General features: G+C 40.2%; 1 protein-coding gene across 3 annotated transcripts in view; it reads left to right on the top strand.

Annotated features, from left to right (window-relative positions):
• SWAP70 (switching B cell complex subunit SWAP70) overlaps window positions 1-17691 on the top strand; it is a 37414-nt gene extending 19723 nt beyond the window's left edge. Inside the window, exons 6-13 of one of the 3 annotated variants that reach the window (XM_081182318.1) lie at window positions 668-776; window positions 3644-3825; window positions 7125-7232; window positions 9157-9323; window positions 9890-10088; window positions 10207-10303; window positions 12776-12891; window positions 17673-17691. In XM_081182318.1, coding sequence (XP_081038444.1) covers window positions 668-776; window positions 3644-3825; window positions 7125-7232; window positions 9157-9323; window positions 9890-10088; window positions 10207-10303; window positions 12776-12888 — 975 coding nt within the window. In that variant the 3' untranslated portion in view covers window positions 12889-12891; window positions 17673-17691. Of the gene's footprint in view, window positions 1-667; window positions 777-3643; window positions 3826-7124; window positions 7233-9156; window positions 9324-9889; window positions 10089-10206; window positions 10304-12775; window positions 15820-17672 lie in introns of those variants that run through there. The other 2 variants (XM_081182317.1, XM_081182316.1) reach the window with 2 other exon arrangements.
• Window positions 17692-17987: the final 296 nt, after the last annotated feature.

The raw sequence follows: 17987 nt of genomic DNA, 5'->3' as shown, positions 1-17987 counted from the left end.
TTTTGGTCCCCTGCCGTACACTTAGCTCAGTGACTGTGGGGCTATTGCAGTCTCCATGGCAGACTTCAGTTTGTCAGCGTGGGGCTGCCCAGAACAGAAAAAATTAACTGTTTTTCTAGAAATATTCTGCCTAGTGGTCATGCTTGCGCTTGTGCCCAGCCTTGGTCACTGAGAAGTTATAGCTATAGTGTGAAGATGCTCAAAGGTACAGGGCAATAGCCTACTATTCTCAAACTTTGTCAATAGATTACCATGTTATTATTCCATGTTCCATTACAGAAAACAGGAGAAAAAAATTTCCCTAAATTTTTACTAGCAGACTGTTTTTAGACAAATGTTATTTATTTATTTACTTATGAAGACAGGAGTGCCTGGCGTGCTCTGGTCCATGTGGTCATGAAGAGTCGGACACGACTAAACGACCAAACAACAACAATGTTATTTATTAATGCTTATTTATACACAAGCAGGGAATGGTGTCCATATATTTTATTATTATGAATATATATATATATCTGGTTCTTGGGTGTGCATTTTTCTCTGTTTGATTCTTCTGAGCTAACTTTTACTAGAAGATACATATTTGCAAACTTTTGTGTATGCAATGATATATTGTGGTGTTAGTGTATTGTTATTTAAAAGGAAATTATTATTTTTCTATAATTAGGCTTTGCCTGACAAAGATGGAAAGAAATGTCTCTTTCTTATAAAAAGCTTAGAGAAATGTTTTGAGATTAGTGCCTCTGATAAGAAGAAGAGGCAGGAGTGGATTCAAGGTGAGAATGATGTTTCTATGTTATTACACGCACCTTTGGGAGTTTAAGACTAGCTGGAGAAAGCTGTGAAATATGTAATATGTTTGGACTGTGTAATGAATTTAGGTATGTGAGTATACGTGGAAAAAATAATACTTTAAAAAAATCAGGAACAGCAGAAATAATCTAATTTTTTTTGCCAGGTCTGCATGTACACTACATAGCAATCCACTTTTGTTAAATGTTTTTTATGTGTTATTTTATTTAATTTATATACTGCCCTCCATCACAAACTCTCAGGGCGGTTCAAAGAATAAAATAACAAGATAAAAATACAAATAAATAATTAAAACAAAAACAACAATAACCCACCTCCCCACAGACATATTCAAAAGGCTGTTAAAGTACAACTGTAAGGAAATTTTGAAATAAACGTAAGTAAATACAGAAAAAATTGGATATCTAGAAGAATGGAGAAAAGGGAAGGAACCATAGAAGGAGAGTAGGTAGAAGTCAACTTAATTTGTATGTTTTAAAATTTGTAACTTTATTTGTTGTAAAATAAAAAATGATAAATAAAATATTAAAGAAAAAGAATGGCTGAAGGAATATTAATCAGCCAAAGGCCTGGTTGAAGAGGAATGTTTTCCTGGCACCTAAAAATATATAATGAAACATATAATTATATTGGCATTATAAGATGAAAATGAGTGGCATTATCATTTAGACTGGCAAACTAGGATCATTCCTTCCTTCTTCACTTTGGATTAGAACCAGAGAATACACCAATCCATTATTAACCCATGATGTGTTTCACATGCCATGCATGAAACCTCACATGCTGCCGGTCTTCTTACAGACATGACAACTTGACAGATTTTTTTCAGTGTCAGTCTGGAAATTTGTATGGGTCTTTGATTATCTTGTTTCAGAAATAATACTGAATTGTGAACTCAGTAAGATTAGCAGCTATAAATACTTCCGCTCTCCTGATAAGAACAGCAATTATCGATAAGTTCAACACTGTTGCAATAAAAAAATGAGTCATCACTACACATTACAGAATTTCATTTATTCAGTATGAAGCTGGGTTGGGCCTTTTTGCAGAAGTCACTGTAAATGGTACCTTTTAAATCTCTGTCATTTAGCAAGAACTTAATTTCATATGATAGACACTAAAAAGTACCGTGTACTAATAATTGCAGCAATCTGAATAGTGAACAATGTCTCAGTTCTGAAAATGGTACTTTTGTAATTTCCCCTTGTCTACACACTCTGCGTCTCTCACTAACCGCCCCCACCCAAAAGAAGCAACAAAGTACAGAAATAAACTAGCATTTGACTTTTGTGGTATTGAAGCTGTCACAGCTATAATTATATCAGTTGATAACTGGGCTGCTTGCTTAGCAGCAGAGTGTGCTTGTCTTTCAGTAGTACAGAAAATACAGGTTATGTTTTTAGAGTCCCAGTTTAGAAAATTATGGGGTTTAGGCACTAAAATGGAGAATGAAGTCAAGCAGTATTGGAGGACCACTACAGTTGTGTCTATATTTAATGTTAGTTTATAAGAAAACAAGCCTTAAAGTAACGAGCTGCAAACCTCCCAGATCTGTTTCTTAGGATGTGTCGGTATAGGGAGAGTTGGAAGGGGTGGGTGCATAGCAGGTTTGGACTTGAGAGACCTGTGTTCAAGCCTTAAGCTCAGCCAGAGATCAACTTGACTTATAATGGAGTACTTATTGCTAAATATAAGTTTATCTGTTATGCAAAGTCTTACACCCATGTGGTGCTCCTGAATTAAAACTTCTTAATGATACAAAACAAGAAGCCATATATGACAAAAGCATTAGCTCACGCCTGTTTTTGTTAACTGGTACTGTACTGTACTATAACTTCCTTAGTCCTCCTATACATATGTCTAACATAACCTGTGAGTGCAACTGCAGAAGAATCTTCCTTCTAAGCCTGACCACTAGTCCCATCTTTCTACCCCAGAATTATCTTCTCTGACAGGTTGGCTCTGCTGCATTTTGGACTTCCTATCCTATTCCGTTGCAAGGACTTCCCCTTGCACAAAAGGGTTTTCCTCCTCATGAACCCAATGGCTATGGTGGGGTTAGGAGAACCCCCAGAACAATGGGGGTTGGGAGAAGTGAGGCCATTTCATCTGAGAAGTTGAATTGCTTTCTGATGGAATGATAAACTTAGAAGGACATTAAATTCCTCCAGTTAACTTGAGCTTGGTCCCAATGTATTTAGTGAGAGTTTCATGGAATTAAAGATAGCTAGGTTCCATTAGGCTGCAATCCTGGGGCCTGAGAAGTATTCCCCCCCCCCGGCTCTTCCTTTCCTTACTACTGTATTTTGTGTTCTGTAACGATTGAGCCTTTACCGCCACATCTCACTGGCATCACCACAATCTGACTACCTACACAGTGGTTGGGTTTGGTGACAAAATATACTTCAGCCTCCCACACCACTCTGTGGAGAACAGGAATAAATATAAATACTGATATTCTTGGTTTGGTGACCACAGTGTAGGGCAGAGCTTTCCAAACTTTTCATGTTGGTGACACACTTTTAAGACATGCATCATTTCTCAACATAGTAATTCAGTTTTACTAGCAAACCGGAGGTTAAACTAACCCCTTTCCAGCCTCAGGGGGAGCGCGGGGAGTCGTCACATGACACAGCTAGACACTGCAGCTGACACACTAATGTGTCGCGACACACAGTTTGGAAAGCTCTGGTGCAGGTAGTTAAAGCAGCATTAAAAGTCTAGATGGCATCAGACCTAACAGCTGCAGGAAAGGAATTTGTATACTTAGAAACAATATTCTTGTTGATAAATGGATCATGTGCATTGTCTGCTATCTCAATTAAAACAGCTATTCAGACAACCGTAAATCTGTTGAGATTAAGTAGCCCTCCACCTCACAAGGAGGCACGACAGAAACGTAAAGAGTTACGCCAGAAATTGCAGGCTGAACAAGAAGAACTGGAAAGGCAGATGAAAGAGCTCCAAGTGGCAAATGAGAATAAGCAGAAGGAACTGGAGACTGTTCGAAAGGTGGGTGCAGGCTGTGGGTCACGTTCTATGTGTCTTTCCAGAATGCACTGTTAAATATTGTTACAAATTGTGCTTCTTAGCAGAATGTATGTTCCCTGATTGCAGATATTGAAACAATGTAATACAATCTCCTGGCACTATGCCCTAAAAAAAATAATCTGTCTCAAATAATCAAGCTCTGTGAATTGGCCTGTTCCCAAATCAAGCATTTAGTTCATTCAGGGAAGAAAGGGTGGTGGTGAAAATGATGCTTCTTCAGATTTCTGTTCCTGTATTACCCCAGGAAACTGAAGAGCTCAAACAATTCTTCTTGATTGGATGTTCTTTCTCTCTCTCCAAGAAACTCTCCAAGTTTTTCTCCACCACTCAAAGCGACGGAGCTTGTGTGTCTTGAGCAACAACCGCTCTCATTTTAAAGCTCACGCAAAACAGAAATGCTAAATAATAAAGCCCTCAAGGTATTTTATTAAGATGGGTCTGATGTAAAAGTGTTGCAATATCATTCCAGTAATCTGAACATGGTTTACTTTGATTGTCTTCCAGTCAAGGGGAGGTAGGTTCCTGAATGGTGACAGGCACACAGTTCAACCTGAAGGGAATTTACAGATCTGGGAGAAGATAAAAGCTTCAGGTCCTTGGCATTTCCTTCCTGCTTTATTTACATATGCATGGGCATATTGTGCAGAAAATATAATAGAACTGTGCTTCAGATTAATGAAAGGATGCTCGGGCCTCACTAGCTAACTAGATCACAGTGATGTCAGAATGGTTGTGGTATTTCCACAGCTGAAATGTGATATATGCATAGAGCCGTATCCAGCATTCTCTGTCCACTAGCACAGCCCTTCTGCTGGCGGAGTTTAAAAGGTTGTGCTACAAAGGAATCCAATGCAACAGTTGCATTAGTTGACGCTTGTTGTATAACATTTGATTTGTGTGTGTGCAATGTACTTGTGTTTTCCCTTGTACAACAGCTGATTCTTGTTGTGCAATCTGTTGCACAATAATGTTTGGTTATTCAGTTGTGTGTTTCCTTGCACCACAACATTTCACCACTATGTACTACTAAGTGACTTTAACTTTGTGCTACATAAGATAAAAACCCATAGTCCAAGACAGCTTGATTATTAGTATAGTCCAAGGGTAGAGAATTTGCAGTCCTCTAGATGTTGTTGGGGTACTTCATTCCTGGCCAGTAGCTGTACTGCCTAGAGCTGAGGGCAACTGCAGTCCAGAAACATCTGTAGGGCCACAGGTTTCCTAACCCAGTGTAGTCTGGAAACAGGACATTTTGCTGTCTAAATGCACAACAGAAAAACGTTCATAATAGTGTCCTAAACTCCAGCAGGACAGAATGCAGAGGTGCAGGAGTTTCCCCTTCACATGTTAAACCAGCCTCTGATGGAAGAAGGGAGGATTTCCAGTGGCAGAAAAGAAAACTGGAACGTACTACCGGGTAGTAGCAGGGGTGCCAACTTGAATAAAATATTGTGGGGGCCCAGGTAAGCCCCACCCTGCATAATCAATCACATTATGCAGTGCACACACCATTTGAATGGGAATGCCCATCAACTTTGTGGGGGCCTGGCTCCTCAAATATTTTAGGAGTTGGCTCCTATGATAGTTCGTATACAAGCAGTAGTGAAAGTGGAAGTGTGCAGCAATGAACAGATGCAAAGGACTAGGAGAAACGTCTGGCATTTTGTCTCTTTGGCAGGTTGCTGAGGGTACAGACTTTTTGGAAATTTGCATGCTGGGTTTTAAACACCTGTGATAGATGTGAAGTCTCAGAGATTCATAAATGGGAGAGTTTAAATTAGTAGCATATTAAGCACCTAATTCAGACCCACAGCTGAATTGTTGACAGAGGGCATATTTGAATCGTACCAGTGAAGGATTGAAGATCTGAACTTGTCTTACTTCACCCAGTGCAGCCACCACTTCAAAGATGCTGGTCACAGGCCATGCAGCTTATCCAAACCCCACAGCTACATCTCTCCCCACCCCACACCCTACCCCAATCACATAGACTGAGAGTTATGGGATCAGGAGGAGTGCCGTAGTGAACAGGGAACTGTGTTTTGATATTACAGTGGAACCTTGGTTCTTAAATTTAATCCGTTCTGGGAGTCCCTGCGACTCCTGAAACTGTTTGAAAACCAAGGCACAGCTTCCGATTGGCTGCAGGTGCTTCCTGCACTCAAGCGGAAGCCGCGGAAGCCGTGTCGGATATTCGGCTTTCAAAAGATGTTCCCAAACCGGAACACTTACTTCCGGGTTTGCTGCGTTCAGGAGTCAATTTGCACGGGAGCCAAGCCATTTGGGAACCAAGGTACCACTGTAGTACATTATTTTCAGGTGGCACTAAAAGGACAAAGCAGTTACCATTCATAAATCTTGGGTCCAGCTCCCCAGTCTTCTTCCTTTGTTGTGTAAAGTCAAGTAGCAATGCATACTTTCTCACCTTGACACAGCAAAGTTTGGCTAAAAAGGGGGCTGGGAGTATGTGTAGGAGAGACATGCAGGGATCCAAAGCACACGGGCTCTTCAGTCCTCTAAAGAATAGCTCCAGAAAGGTTGTTGCTAATGTTGGAAGGAAGGAAGGGAGGAAAAAAATCAGACACTCCCCCATCTATGCACGGAAGCGTTTTAGTATAGGCTTCTCTGGGCTCCAGCCTTTGCCAGAAAAACAGAGAACCAAAGTAATACCGGCCCATGCCTTCTGCATGAGTGTGTGCATGAATTTTTGGTAATGCCTATTCTCTCCCATGTTTTTGTGGGGCTCAGAGTATGCTTATCTGCTTATCTGCAGAGTGGCTTATCTGCTTTTGATAGGACCATCATTTTGGCATGTGGCACTATTTACTTGCTTAGGTGTGGTAAACTAATCTTATATCCTGTTTGACAGGTAGTGATGGTGTAACTTTCTCCTGTGTGCTGTTGTTTGTCTGTGTGCTGTTCTCTGGTTGATGTGAGTTACTTGGTTAGGAATGTTTTAAATGTAGCCTCAGTAAAGTCTGCTAAACTATCTCAGCATTTCAGACCTTTCAATCCTTACAGCTTCATGATTCCAGGGCCTGAAACTTATCTCAGCTTAATTGAAGATAGTTGTTTTGATTTTTAATCTATATCCCACCCTTCAAAAATATGTTGTTTCCAGATTGATTTACAAACCGTTAAAATGAAAATACAATTTTAAAAACCAAATGCCACAGCAATAAAGTAAGAAATAGTCGATCTGTATCTGTGCATATAGACAAATTAGTGGGAGCTATCTAGTTCTTTCTTCTCTGGCACAGCAACTCGAGGAAGCTGCAGCTCGAGCTTCAGAAGAGGAGACCAAACGTCTGCAGACTCAAATGGAATTGCAAGATCGATTCAGTCTTGAGCTGGAGAGAGAGAAAATGGTAAGTTCAAGGAGAGTAAGGCTACATTCAGACAGCACTGCATTCTATCTTCCCAACATTTTCTTTACTTTGAATTTCTATGTTTTATGGGATCTTCCACACAATGTAAAAGCGACTTCTGGAAATCTGGTGACAGTTTAGTGCTCAATTCCATGTTATTTTTTTTAGTAAAATATTTTTTTTGTTTGAAACTCCATTAACTTGGAAAACCATGGGAGTTTTACGCTGTGATATTCCCATGGCTTTCATGATCATGCCGCCACTGCACATGTAATGAGATTTGGGCCATGCAGTTCAAAGGTTTAGCACAACATGGTGATATTTTGATTTAAAAGCCACAGTTCCATAATGCAACTGGTCCTGCAGTGGTAAAAGCAACATTAGAAATTGGGACAGAAGCACTAGCATCATAACTTGTGAAACTAACATAATGAAACCGCATCTGACTACATCCCAGGTGACAAAGTCAGTAAAATAAAACAATAAAAAGAGCAAAGCAACCAGTAAGTGAGGCAACCAAATAAAAATTCATATGTTGTAGATTCAGGATTCTGCTGAGTGATGTATTTCTGAACTTGACCAGCTAACTGGCACAGAGGAATTAGGGCATATCAAGGAGTGGTATCATTGTGTGTCTTTTCCTCAAGATCTGTCTGTTTAGATTGTAAACTTGTGGGCAGTTGAGTCAGTGTCAATGTTGTGTCATACTGTACAGTGCCTTGTTTTTTGGGGCACAAGAAATAAACATTAGCTTGTGCAGAATGGAAGGAACAGTAAGGGGGAAATGACAAAATAAGAGTTGGGTCAGAGAGACTGCTTTGAAAGCAAAGAAGCTTGAAATGGGCAGGCAAACTGTGCAATGGTAAGGCAGTGTTTCTCAAACTTGGGTCTCCAGCTTTTGTTGGATGACAATTCCCATCATCCCTAGCTAGCAGGACATGGGGTAGAAGTTGTAGTCCAACAACAGCTGGAGACCCAAGTTTGAGAAACACTGCCATAAGGAGACAGATGACGTCATAGTGACAGGAGAAAGGTGTATGGCATCTTTGAATCTGCTGAAGGATAATGTAGCAGGAACTAAGGCAGTAGCAGCTGGTGAGGTGTGGTGGCACCCACCTGTCCTTCACCCACCTGCTGAGCTGCTGCAGCATACTGGGTGGCATGAGAAGGCAAACACACTGTTGAAGCCAATCTGGTACTCCTACTGGTCTACCACAAAGACCTCACTGCTCCCTTGCCCCTCTCCATCCCGGTATGTAGCAGTTACATGGACAAACAAGGGACCAAGTCAGTACCTTTTCAGTATAATGATGAAGGGGTTAACTAGGTCTTATCAGTTAATCATCTGAGTTTTAAAGTTTACATAACATTTAATATTTCAGAAGCCTGCAGTTTCATTTAAAATGTAAGAAACAAAGGTATGGTGATCATTGCTGGAAGTAAAGGCAATTTTTAATATTTTGTATTCCATCCCTCTAGTATAGTAATGATCTTAGAACCAAAATAGCTCAAAGAAGGGGCAAGTTCTAGCTGTTTAATTTGTGAGTCTAAAAATGATCTATCTTAATAAATAGATTAAAGCTTGACTATCCAAATTAATAATAGGTACATAGAAACAAGGCGGGGATTGCAGCAATGTTTGGAAAAGAAAGGGCCAAGAGGTTTATTTGCTGATGAAAAGGAAAAATCATAGCTGCAAACTTATGAGGGTTTGGGGGATGGGAAACCTGGTCGGCAGATGGAAGGATTCCTCCCTTTCTCCCTTCCTCCCTCCCTCCCTTCCTTCCTTCCTTCCTTCCTTCCTTCCTTCCTTCCTTCCTTCCTTCTTTCCTTCCTTTCCCTCTCTTTCTCTCTTACATAAAAGGATGAATTCTGTTATTGGTTGTGAAGTATGATGAAGCATCCTTCTCTTCCATATCACCAGGTGAGACAGAAAATGGAAGAACAGGTAGCCCAGAAGTCATCTGAGCTAGAACAGTACTTGCAGAGAGTCCGGGAACTCGAGGAAATGTATAAGCAGCTACAGGAGGCCTTGGAGGATGAAAAACAGGCACGCCAGGATGAGGAGACTGTCAGGAGACTTCAGGCCAGGTCAGTATATATTTTTATAGCAATAGGAATAAAATCTTAGGCTACTCCGTACTTCATACTGAGTGAGAGGGTTGCCATTCATGTATCTAATCGAGGGGAATGCTTGGAGAGAGAGAGATTTGGGAAGTGACAAAACAATCTGAATATCTCTGCAGTCAGGCAGAATTCTCTTGTCCTTGAATCATTGTATTTTCTGCCTCTGGCATTCAGTAGCATGGGTGACAGCGAACTGAGTCTCTCAGCCCAGAGCTGTCTGTCAGTCAAGAGACAGATTTAGTGAAATCTGATGGGTGAAGTCTGTAAACAGAGCTATAGGCTGAAGTGGGTGATGAAAACATCCCATGGGCATCGGCTAATCTTATATGGGAGATTATTTATACTCCAAGCATGGTTGCCAAGCGGGATGGGAACATGAAAGCAAAAAACCCCTCCCACTGACCTGTTCTACATAACTCTTTATTAGTTCTGGAGAATAACTGTGTCTATTTTTTATAGTTAATCAAATTGATATATAGTGATGTTCCTAATGTATACACTCTTTCCCAACCACTATAAACTCATTCTAGACTACTGGAGGAAGAATCTACAAAGAGACAAGAACTGGAGAAATGGCATTTGGAGCAGCAGCAGACCATTGAGGTGACTGAAGCAGAGAAGCAGGAGTTGGAAAACCAGAGAATGATGAAGGAACATGCTCTTCAAGTTGCACTGCAACAGTTAGAACAACTGGAACTGGATAGGAAGGAAGCACTGGAACAATACGAGGTGAGCTAGTTCAATATTTTAGGTAGTAAAATTCTTGGGCAGTGGCAATAGCAGAAATCTCCTATCATTTGAGTGTCCGCATATTGTTAATGCTTAAACCAATCTAATCTTGCTTTAGGAGGTCAAAAAGAAGTTGGAAGTTGCAGCAAACAAGACCAAGAGTTGGAAAGATAAAGTTGCTCACCACGAGGGACTAATTCGATTAATTGAACCAGGTAGGAAAGTACAGTTTTCATTCATGAATCCACACGAGTGGTGCTATTTTTATCTCCAGTAACCTATTGTGGTTTCCAAGAAGTCTGAACTGCTACTGAGTCAGCCTGGGCTGCACTTCCTGTTAGTGAACTGGGAAATGCTGCAGACTGGAAAACATGATTTTGATTTTTATTTTTAAATCTGAATAAAGGGGACTGTGCTGCAAACAAACAATGCCAGCTGAGATTGTAGGTGCCTGCATGGCAAGACTCCTCACAAGCACTCTTTGGTAGGGGTTTCATCCCTATTTAAATGATATATTGCATTTATTTTATACAGCAGGATTGTAACTTGCACACATTTAACCTGGGTTATCACAGCTTTATGCGTTTGGCGGCCGGCAACCTGATAGCACACAACTTAAATGCATGCAAGACAGGGAGCTAAAAGCTGTCAGAAATGCTTCCTGGGCTCTGGGAGCCTCTTGCGTGGGTTCATTGGGCTGTCCAAGATCTCATCAGAGCTTCCCAGAGCCCAGTAAGCAAGGCGGAGTGCTTAAAAGCTCTTTGTGCACTGTGTTTCCCCACTGTGGAAAGCCCTTTTAAGCTCTCAGACTCTTAACAGGCTCAGGGAAGGTCTCGTGCAGACTCTGGGAGGCTCCCACGAGATCTCTCAGGAGTCTCCCAGAGCCCAGTAAGAATGGTGGAGAACCTAAAAGCTCTTTGTCTTGCATTGCGGGCCAGGCCCACTCGGTGTGCTGGCTTCAGAAAAGTAGAGATGTTTGTGTTTGTGTGTGGTTCTGGAGTTGTTCTGACTGTATGCAATTTTGGCTTCACACACAATCCCCCGGAACATAATTTCTGCATAAGAAGTGATCCTACTGTAATTATATTTTATAACCCACCTGGGATAGCTTGTCAAGGAAGTGAAATGAAATTAATAAAGAAAATGGCAAGTCCTAGGCGGTAGCACAATCCCCTGGTTTTGTTTTGATTATTTCTGTAACATGTTTCACATTCCAGCTTTGTGGAGATCATACTCTAGTTTTGTTCTTATCAGCTACGAGGTGCATTCTAGTTCAATTTAAGCTTCAGCAGGGTACTTCTTAGTGTTTTTCCTGAAGTGAGGAAGTTGCTGTTTCAATTTCCTATTTAATCATCCTTGTTGAGTAAAAACATAATGAAGGAAATACGTGATATATCAGCAAGCACTAACCGTTCCTATGAGCTTAATTTATTGGTTCAGCAAGAGTCAGGTTACTGAGTTAAATTCTAATAAGAAATATGCTGCTGCTTCAGTTGGCATTAGGGTAAGAGCTTCTCTGTTACTCACCGTGATTCCAAGACTATTTGAAAAGCTGGTGGATCTTGGAGAATTGGCTCTGACACATAATTACTAAACAAATTTATTTGACAGAATTTCCGCAAAATAGAATTAAACTGATTTCCAAGAAAATGTGTGCGAGATAAAATCCTATCTATGCTTCCATAGTAATTTATTTATAAAATCCATATCTTGCTTGTTCTGCAAAGCAAAAGTTCAATACATTTTACAATAACACAAACCCATTAATTCTTAAATATTTTCCCCATGATAAGCCCAGAACAGTACTTGACTGATATTGGGCAATTGTTCCCTGTTTTTCTGGGGTTATTTGATGTCCATGGCTAATATTAACCATTTGTAAATACATACATACATACTATGAGTGGACGTCTCATAAATGAAGCCCAGGTTGGAGAGAAGGCTGATAATTCCTGACTCCAGGTGGCCCATTGGCACAAACTACAGTTTGTGTACTGAGAAACTGGGCTCCAGGTAGCACAGCATGAAAAAAGGAAGATGTGATCAGCAGTGAGCTACATTACCTAACTTTTGCCTAGCTACATAGGTGCTGTGTAGTTCGTATATTAGGGCTCTTTGTTGTAGAATGACTACGTCATTATTTTAACATTCTTAACACAACAACTATTCTCTAATCATTTTAGTATGGTGGCTAGAATATTGTCTATCAGTCTTGGAAGCCTGGGTTCAGATCCCCACCTCATAGGCTTTAGAGCATCAGCCACAATCTTCAGTTCTCAGTTCACCATTTGGAAAATAGGACTGACAAGGGAATTAGGTGCATGACATTTTGGGGATGAGAAGGGTAATGTTTGCAAAAAAGGTCAAACACTGAAAAGCTGTATTCTGGTTTAATAATAGGCATAGTTGTTCAGAATTATAATGATCAGGTCCGATTTAGAACTTGCTATATAATTTTGAAAAACCTATCACCCTGAAATGAAAACGAAATGAACATTGTTTGCTAGATCAGAAACCAAAGAGCATACATTGGATGCACATCCAAGTGCAGAGATCTCTGTCCATGTGCATTACTTTCGATGGCATCTATATTATGGCACAACTTACTGCAAGTAACTAAGCAAGGCCAGATCTGGAATGGGTCATACCTATTCAAAGTACTACAAGTAACATATTGTGTCTTATAGGTTCCAAGAATCCTCACTTCATCACAAACTGGGGACCAGCAGCCTTCACTGAAGCTGAACTTGAGCAGAGAGAGAAGAGTTGGAAGGGGAAAAGGGGCACTTCTGAGCAATGAATGGTGCGTGTGTGTGGAAGAAATCTAAAAGGAATAATTTTATACCAGCTTTGTTTCAAGGTTTCCATGAACAAGTTGCACAGGACTGCAAACTATTAAATGACTGGTGCACATTAATGTCTAATGCATTTTCATGCTTGTACACACAGGGAACATTATTATAGCAGAATTGGCCGGAGGTCAAAAGTGTTGGTTTTCTCCACACAAATTGTGTTTGAAATGAATTCAAACCAGTGGATCAGTGGTTCTCATACTTTTTCCTATATGGACTGCTTTAAAATTGCTGAGGATCTTTGTGGCTCACTCAATTTTATTTTATTTTACTTTTTGCACTTAGTGGCAATTATAATGAACTGCATTAGATACTGAATGACTTTTAAATTACATTTAAATTGCTTCTTTTAATTCTCATACATTGTATTCCCTAGAATTCAAACTGTAATGCAATAGAATATGATATAAGAATTAAAGGAAACAATTAAAAACATTTAAAAATCAGTATGAATATTGAAAGCAACAGACATGCCAGTGCCTGTTCAACGACATATCCACAGACCACCTGAATGAAGCTTATGGAACACCAGCGATCCATGGACCACAGTTTGGCAACCCCAGATACAGATCAGGAAAGTGTGGGGGTTCTAATTCCCACTTGATTTTTAGAATTTGGCACTGGCTGAGGGGAAGGAGAAGTGAAACAAGGACCAATTGAAATACCTTTTCGGTTAACAAACTCTGAACTGGTTTGAGGCTGTAACGTATTATGTAAACTTTTCATCTCTGCTTGCTACAGTCCAGAATCTCCTGGAGAAGCACAGTAGCTTTAGCTGCTAAAACTGTGTTGAAATTCCCCAGAATTCCTTTCTCTGTAGATATTGGCTGCTATTCTCAGGAAAACAATTTTGAGGGAGTAGCATCTTAACAAGCCTGAAGTGTGTAAGGAGAAAGTGGGGGAGTAGCAGTACTTTAAGCAGTTCCTGGGTTTTGTTTGGTTTTTTATCTTTTAGCAGTAGCTATCTGCAAATTTTGGACAACTGTTTGCAGTTTTTAGGAATATATGTTTTGTCTTTCTTGGGAGAAACCTTTTGTCAGAATTCTGGCAATCCTTTTCTATTTCTAGGAAGTCTGCTTAGGAATTCTTAGCCCAATACTGGTAAAGTGTACTCCTGAACATTTCACTTAACATACATTTAAATAATTTTTGTATTATAAATTCCTATATGCAGTATTCCTGCTACCTGTCTAGGTTTGGCAAACTGAAAAATTACAATGCCAGAAATATTGATGTGCTGGGGAGATTTTCCCCTTCCCTTGGTTGTGTGCTAAACTTTTCAGATCAAGCATTGTGCTTCAAACACATATCACTTAAGAAAAATCAGTATTAAAATCTCTCTCTCTCTCTCTCTCTCTCTCTCTCTCTCTCTCTCTCACACACACACACACACACACACACTAGAAATATTCACTGTAGACTTGCATTGCTCAAACTTTTGATACCTGAGAAGCAGTCTTTCTTTCTGGGTTAAAATTGAAGGCATGCTTTGTTCTTCACTCAGATATATATCTCCATTCAGCTTTCAAAATAATGGACAGTAATAATCTGTGCAAATGCAGGCTAATAGTGTCAGTCCTAACTGCCAAGTGTTCCGCCCTCCCTTTTACCCAGTGAGTAAGGTGTAGGGGTGGCACTGTGCTTTCTTGGGTAGTGCTAATGTTTCTAGGATTCCTCCTCCTCCTGTCCTGTAGGCTTTAAGGAATCTTGGAGTGTTGCTTGGGATGCTGCTGCAGCTCATATATTGGTGAGAAAAGGGAATCAATGTTGCATTGGGTGGCAGATGTTTTTGCCATAGCGGCTTAGTTTTTTAGGACACGTTTTGTCAGTCCTTCTCCTGATGTACAGCTTGGGAATTACTGCTGACATTAGGCCTTTCTTTGACTGAAACAATTTGTGTAACCTACTATGAAAGTCTATGGGTGCAAGCCTGTGCATACTTACCTGGGAGTAAGTCCCACTGAACCTACTGGGTCTTATTTCCTGAATAAACATGCGAAGGATTGCATTGTTTGCTAACCAACTACTTCCTGAATCACAGACACCTGCTCATGTAAATTGTTGACTAACTGTCCTTGCTTACCAAACTTGTACAGTTTTTCTGTACAGCCTGAATATTGGTGCAGCTAATACTTGGTAAATTATTTTGACATAAATGTAAAATTTAATATTTTATACTTAAGTGTTTGAATATATAATAGTATGTATTATTCAGTTATTTGTGCCTTCATACCACAGGAACAAAAAGTGATAACCTTGAAGTAGGGTCGGTTCTCTGGAGCTCATGCCTGGCAGCGGGGGGCACAGAGACAGAACTATGCAGCTCTTTCCATTCATTTGACTGGGATATACATGAGTGTTTCATGCAAGTTGTCTTGAAGTTCATGGATTCTATCCAGTAATAATGCCGGCTGAAGTGTGATCCCCACACCCAGTGATTTTGGACTTTTACCAAGTAAGACAGAAGAGCATCAGCTATATTGGGCTATTTGTGTAATTAGCTCCACGGTTATTTTTGTTTTGTTTTCTTAACTTTTTTTTTTAATTAAAAAAATCAACAAATGGTTATGTGCATGAATATTAATGAAATCCAGTTTCTCAGACTTTTAGTTGCTGTACAATAAGCATTCTTTTTATGCTGATGATGCATTCACATTGAATTACCAAGACTAGCGCTAAAATCTGAGAAACAAGTTGGGATTGTTTTTATTATGTCCAATTTAATGTGCAGTGTTAAGTTGTATTAGGTAATCTAACCATTAATATTTTTCCTTACTGCAGTAGTATATTGTAGCAGTTTAAGGAAGCACCAGTAATTCTTGTTTTCACATGTTCTGTTCATTTTTACTAGAGTGTCTATTAAAACGAATTAAGTGTAATTTCATTGTTTCTATTCATCGCTTTATTAGGTCAGGGGTGGGATGGGATAAATAGTGTTAAATATCAAACTGAATGAAGAACATATTTCATCTTACAGGCACACTTCACCTGTATGTCTTAAGTAATACTCCTGTAATACATGTCTGAATTGTGTTGATACATGAAGCCACTTCACACAATGACATAAACTCACATGTGTCTTGGTTGTCACATGAAACCCTGTAATAAATATTTTGATGATCACAGCCTTTAATTCAGCAACACTGGAGCATGTTATGGAGTTTAATTGGGTGCACTTTTGTTAAGATTCTCAGGTGAACAAGATGTGGGGCAGCTTCACCCACAGTTGATAGGGGAGGACCTACACTGACCCCATGACCCCTTCTATTTTTTTATGTATCTTAATTCCTTCAAGAGATGGAATATTTATCCTTTCTCCTGTGCTTAGCCATCAGTTAATGGGAGAGCATATCCATTGCAACATACAGGTAGAAGCTTCTGGGCAAAGTGTCTGACAGGAGATAGACCAGGCATAGGCAAACTCTGGCCCTCCAGATGTTTGGGACTACAATTCCCATCATCCCTGACTATTGGTCCTGTTAGCTAGGGGCGATGGGAGTTGTAGTCCCAAACATCTGGAGGGCCAGAGTTTGCCTATGCCTGAGGTAGACCTCTGCCTGAGACTTTGAACAATGGCTGTCAGATGGATTAGCCACTGTGAAATTATAGTCTGTGTCCTATATAAGGCAGTGTGTGTTTTGGGGTCCTCACCCACGACTTGTGGGCCACTTGCAGAACTTTCTACTTCACTGGGATACTTCCCTGCTTCTCTCCAGCTCTGTCTTCCCATTTTATCTTCTGTTCCGAGGCTCTTTGTTGACCTCAGCTGAATCACCTTCATTGTGTCTTACTCAGAGAAAAGTCATAGCCATTTGGTGGTGCTGAATAAGCATTTTCAGTCCTCATAGAGACCACACCATTTAGTCTCTGGTTCCTTCCGTCTCCTGTATGCCTATTCTGCAAATTAGCAAAATAATGGTGCAGGCAAAGTGCTGCAGTTTGCATATGTAGCTTCATTTATGTCGGAATGCAGTCTTCACAACTATTAGAGGTTCAAAGGTAGGCAGCCTCACTTAGTGTCATACTAGCCCAAAGCTGCCCAGTGAATTTCATGATGGAGGAGATTTAGGCCCTGTCCTTCCCAGAATTGTAGGGGGGGAATTGATGCATCTGTTGTCTTAAACTGTCCCCTAGTGGTGATATGCTAAAGAAGGAATGCATTGCACAAGAATGAATTCATTCAACTGGCATGTAAGCAGAAGTCAGTTTTATTGACTTATGCCTGAAGCCAAATTCAACCCAGTTAGAATCTGTAAGTGAAGACCTGCCTACCCAAAATAGCTGACTGGCAAAACCAGACATTCACTATGCCACCCCACCCATTATAATAAAGATTGCCTTGCAATCCAAGGCACAGAAGACTTGAGTTGAAGGCTAATAACAGCTGATAAGCTTAGAAGTTTTCATCATTGGAATTGCACACTAGTTTTAGTTGAGTAAGAGCTTTACTTGATAGGCTAGTTTGATTCTAAGGGACACACTCATGAACTTTGCACCTGCACAAAAGCCTTTCAGCATAAGGTTATATTCTGTCTCTGCGACAGAGGTGAGGAGCCTATGATCCTCAAGATGTTAGAACTCCCATCATACCTAATCCTTGGCTAAACTGGCTGGGAGTCCCAACAGCACCTGGAGGGCCAAAGACATCCTATTCCTGCCCTATATGATGGTTTTGGTAACATGATCTAATCTATCTATCTATCTATCTATCTATCTATCTATCTAGACATAGGTGTGTGTGTGTGTGTGTGTGTGTGTGTGTGTGTGAGAGAGAGAGAGAGAGAGAGAGAGAGAGAGAGAGAGAGACCATAGGGGCAAGCATTCTAAATGATGAGAATTAAGGCTGCAGCCTTATGCAGAGCTAAGCATACCCAAGTCTAGTGATTTCAATCTGCCATTTCCTGGTAGTGCTGAGAAGGATCCTGCTTGGATTGCTGCTGCCACTCATTGAAGACAAGGCTGAGTTAAATGAGTCCATGATCTGGTTTGGTATAAGGTCTGCAAGCAAAAAACATTAGAAATGTATTTTGTTTTGAAATATGAAATA

This window comes from Podarcis bocagei, assembly GCF_964188305.1.
Source record: "Podarcis bocagei genome assembly, chromosome: 1".
Taxonomy (NCBI): Eukaryota; Metazoa; Chordata; class Lepidosauria; order Squamata; family Lacertidae; genus Podarcis; species Podarcis bocagei.
This window is presented reverse-complemented; position numbering and strand designations above follow the sequence as displayed.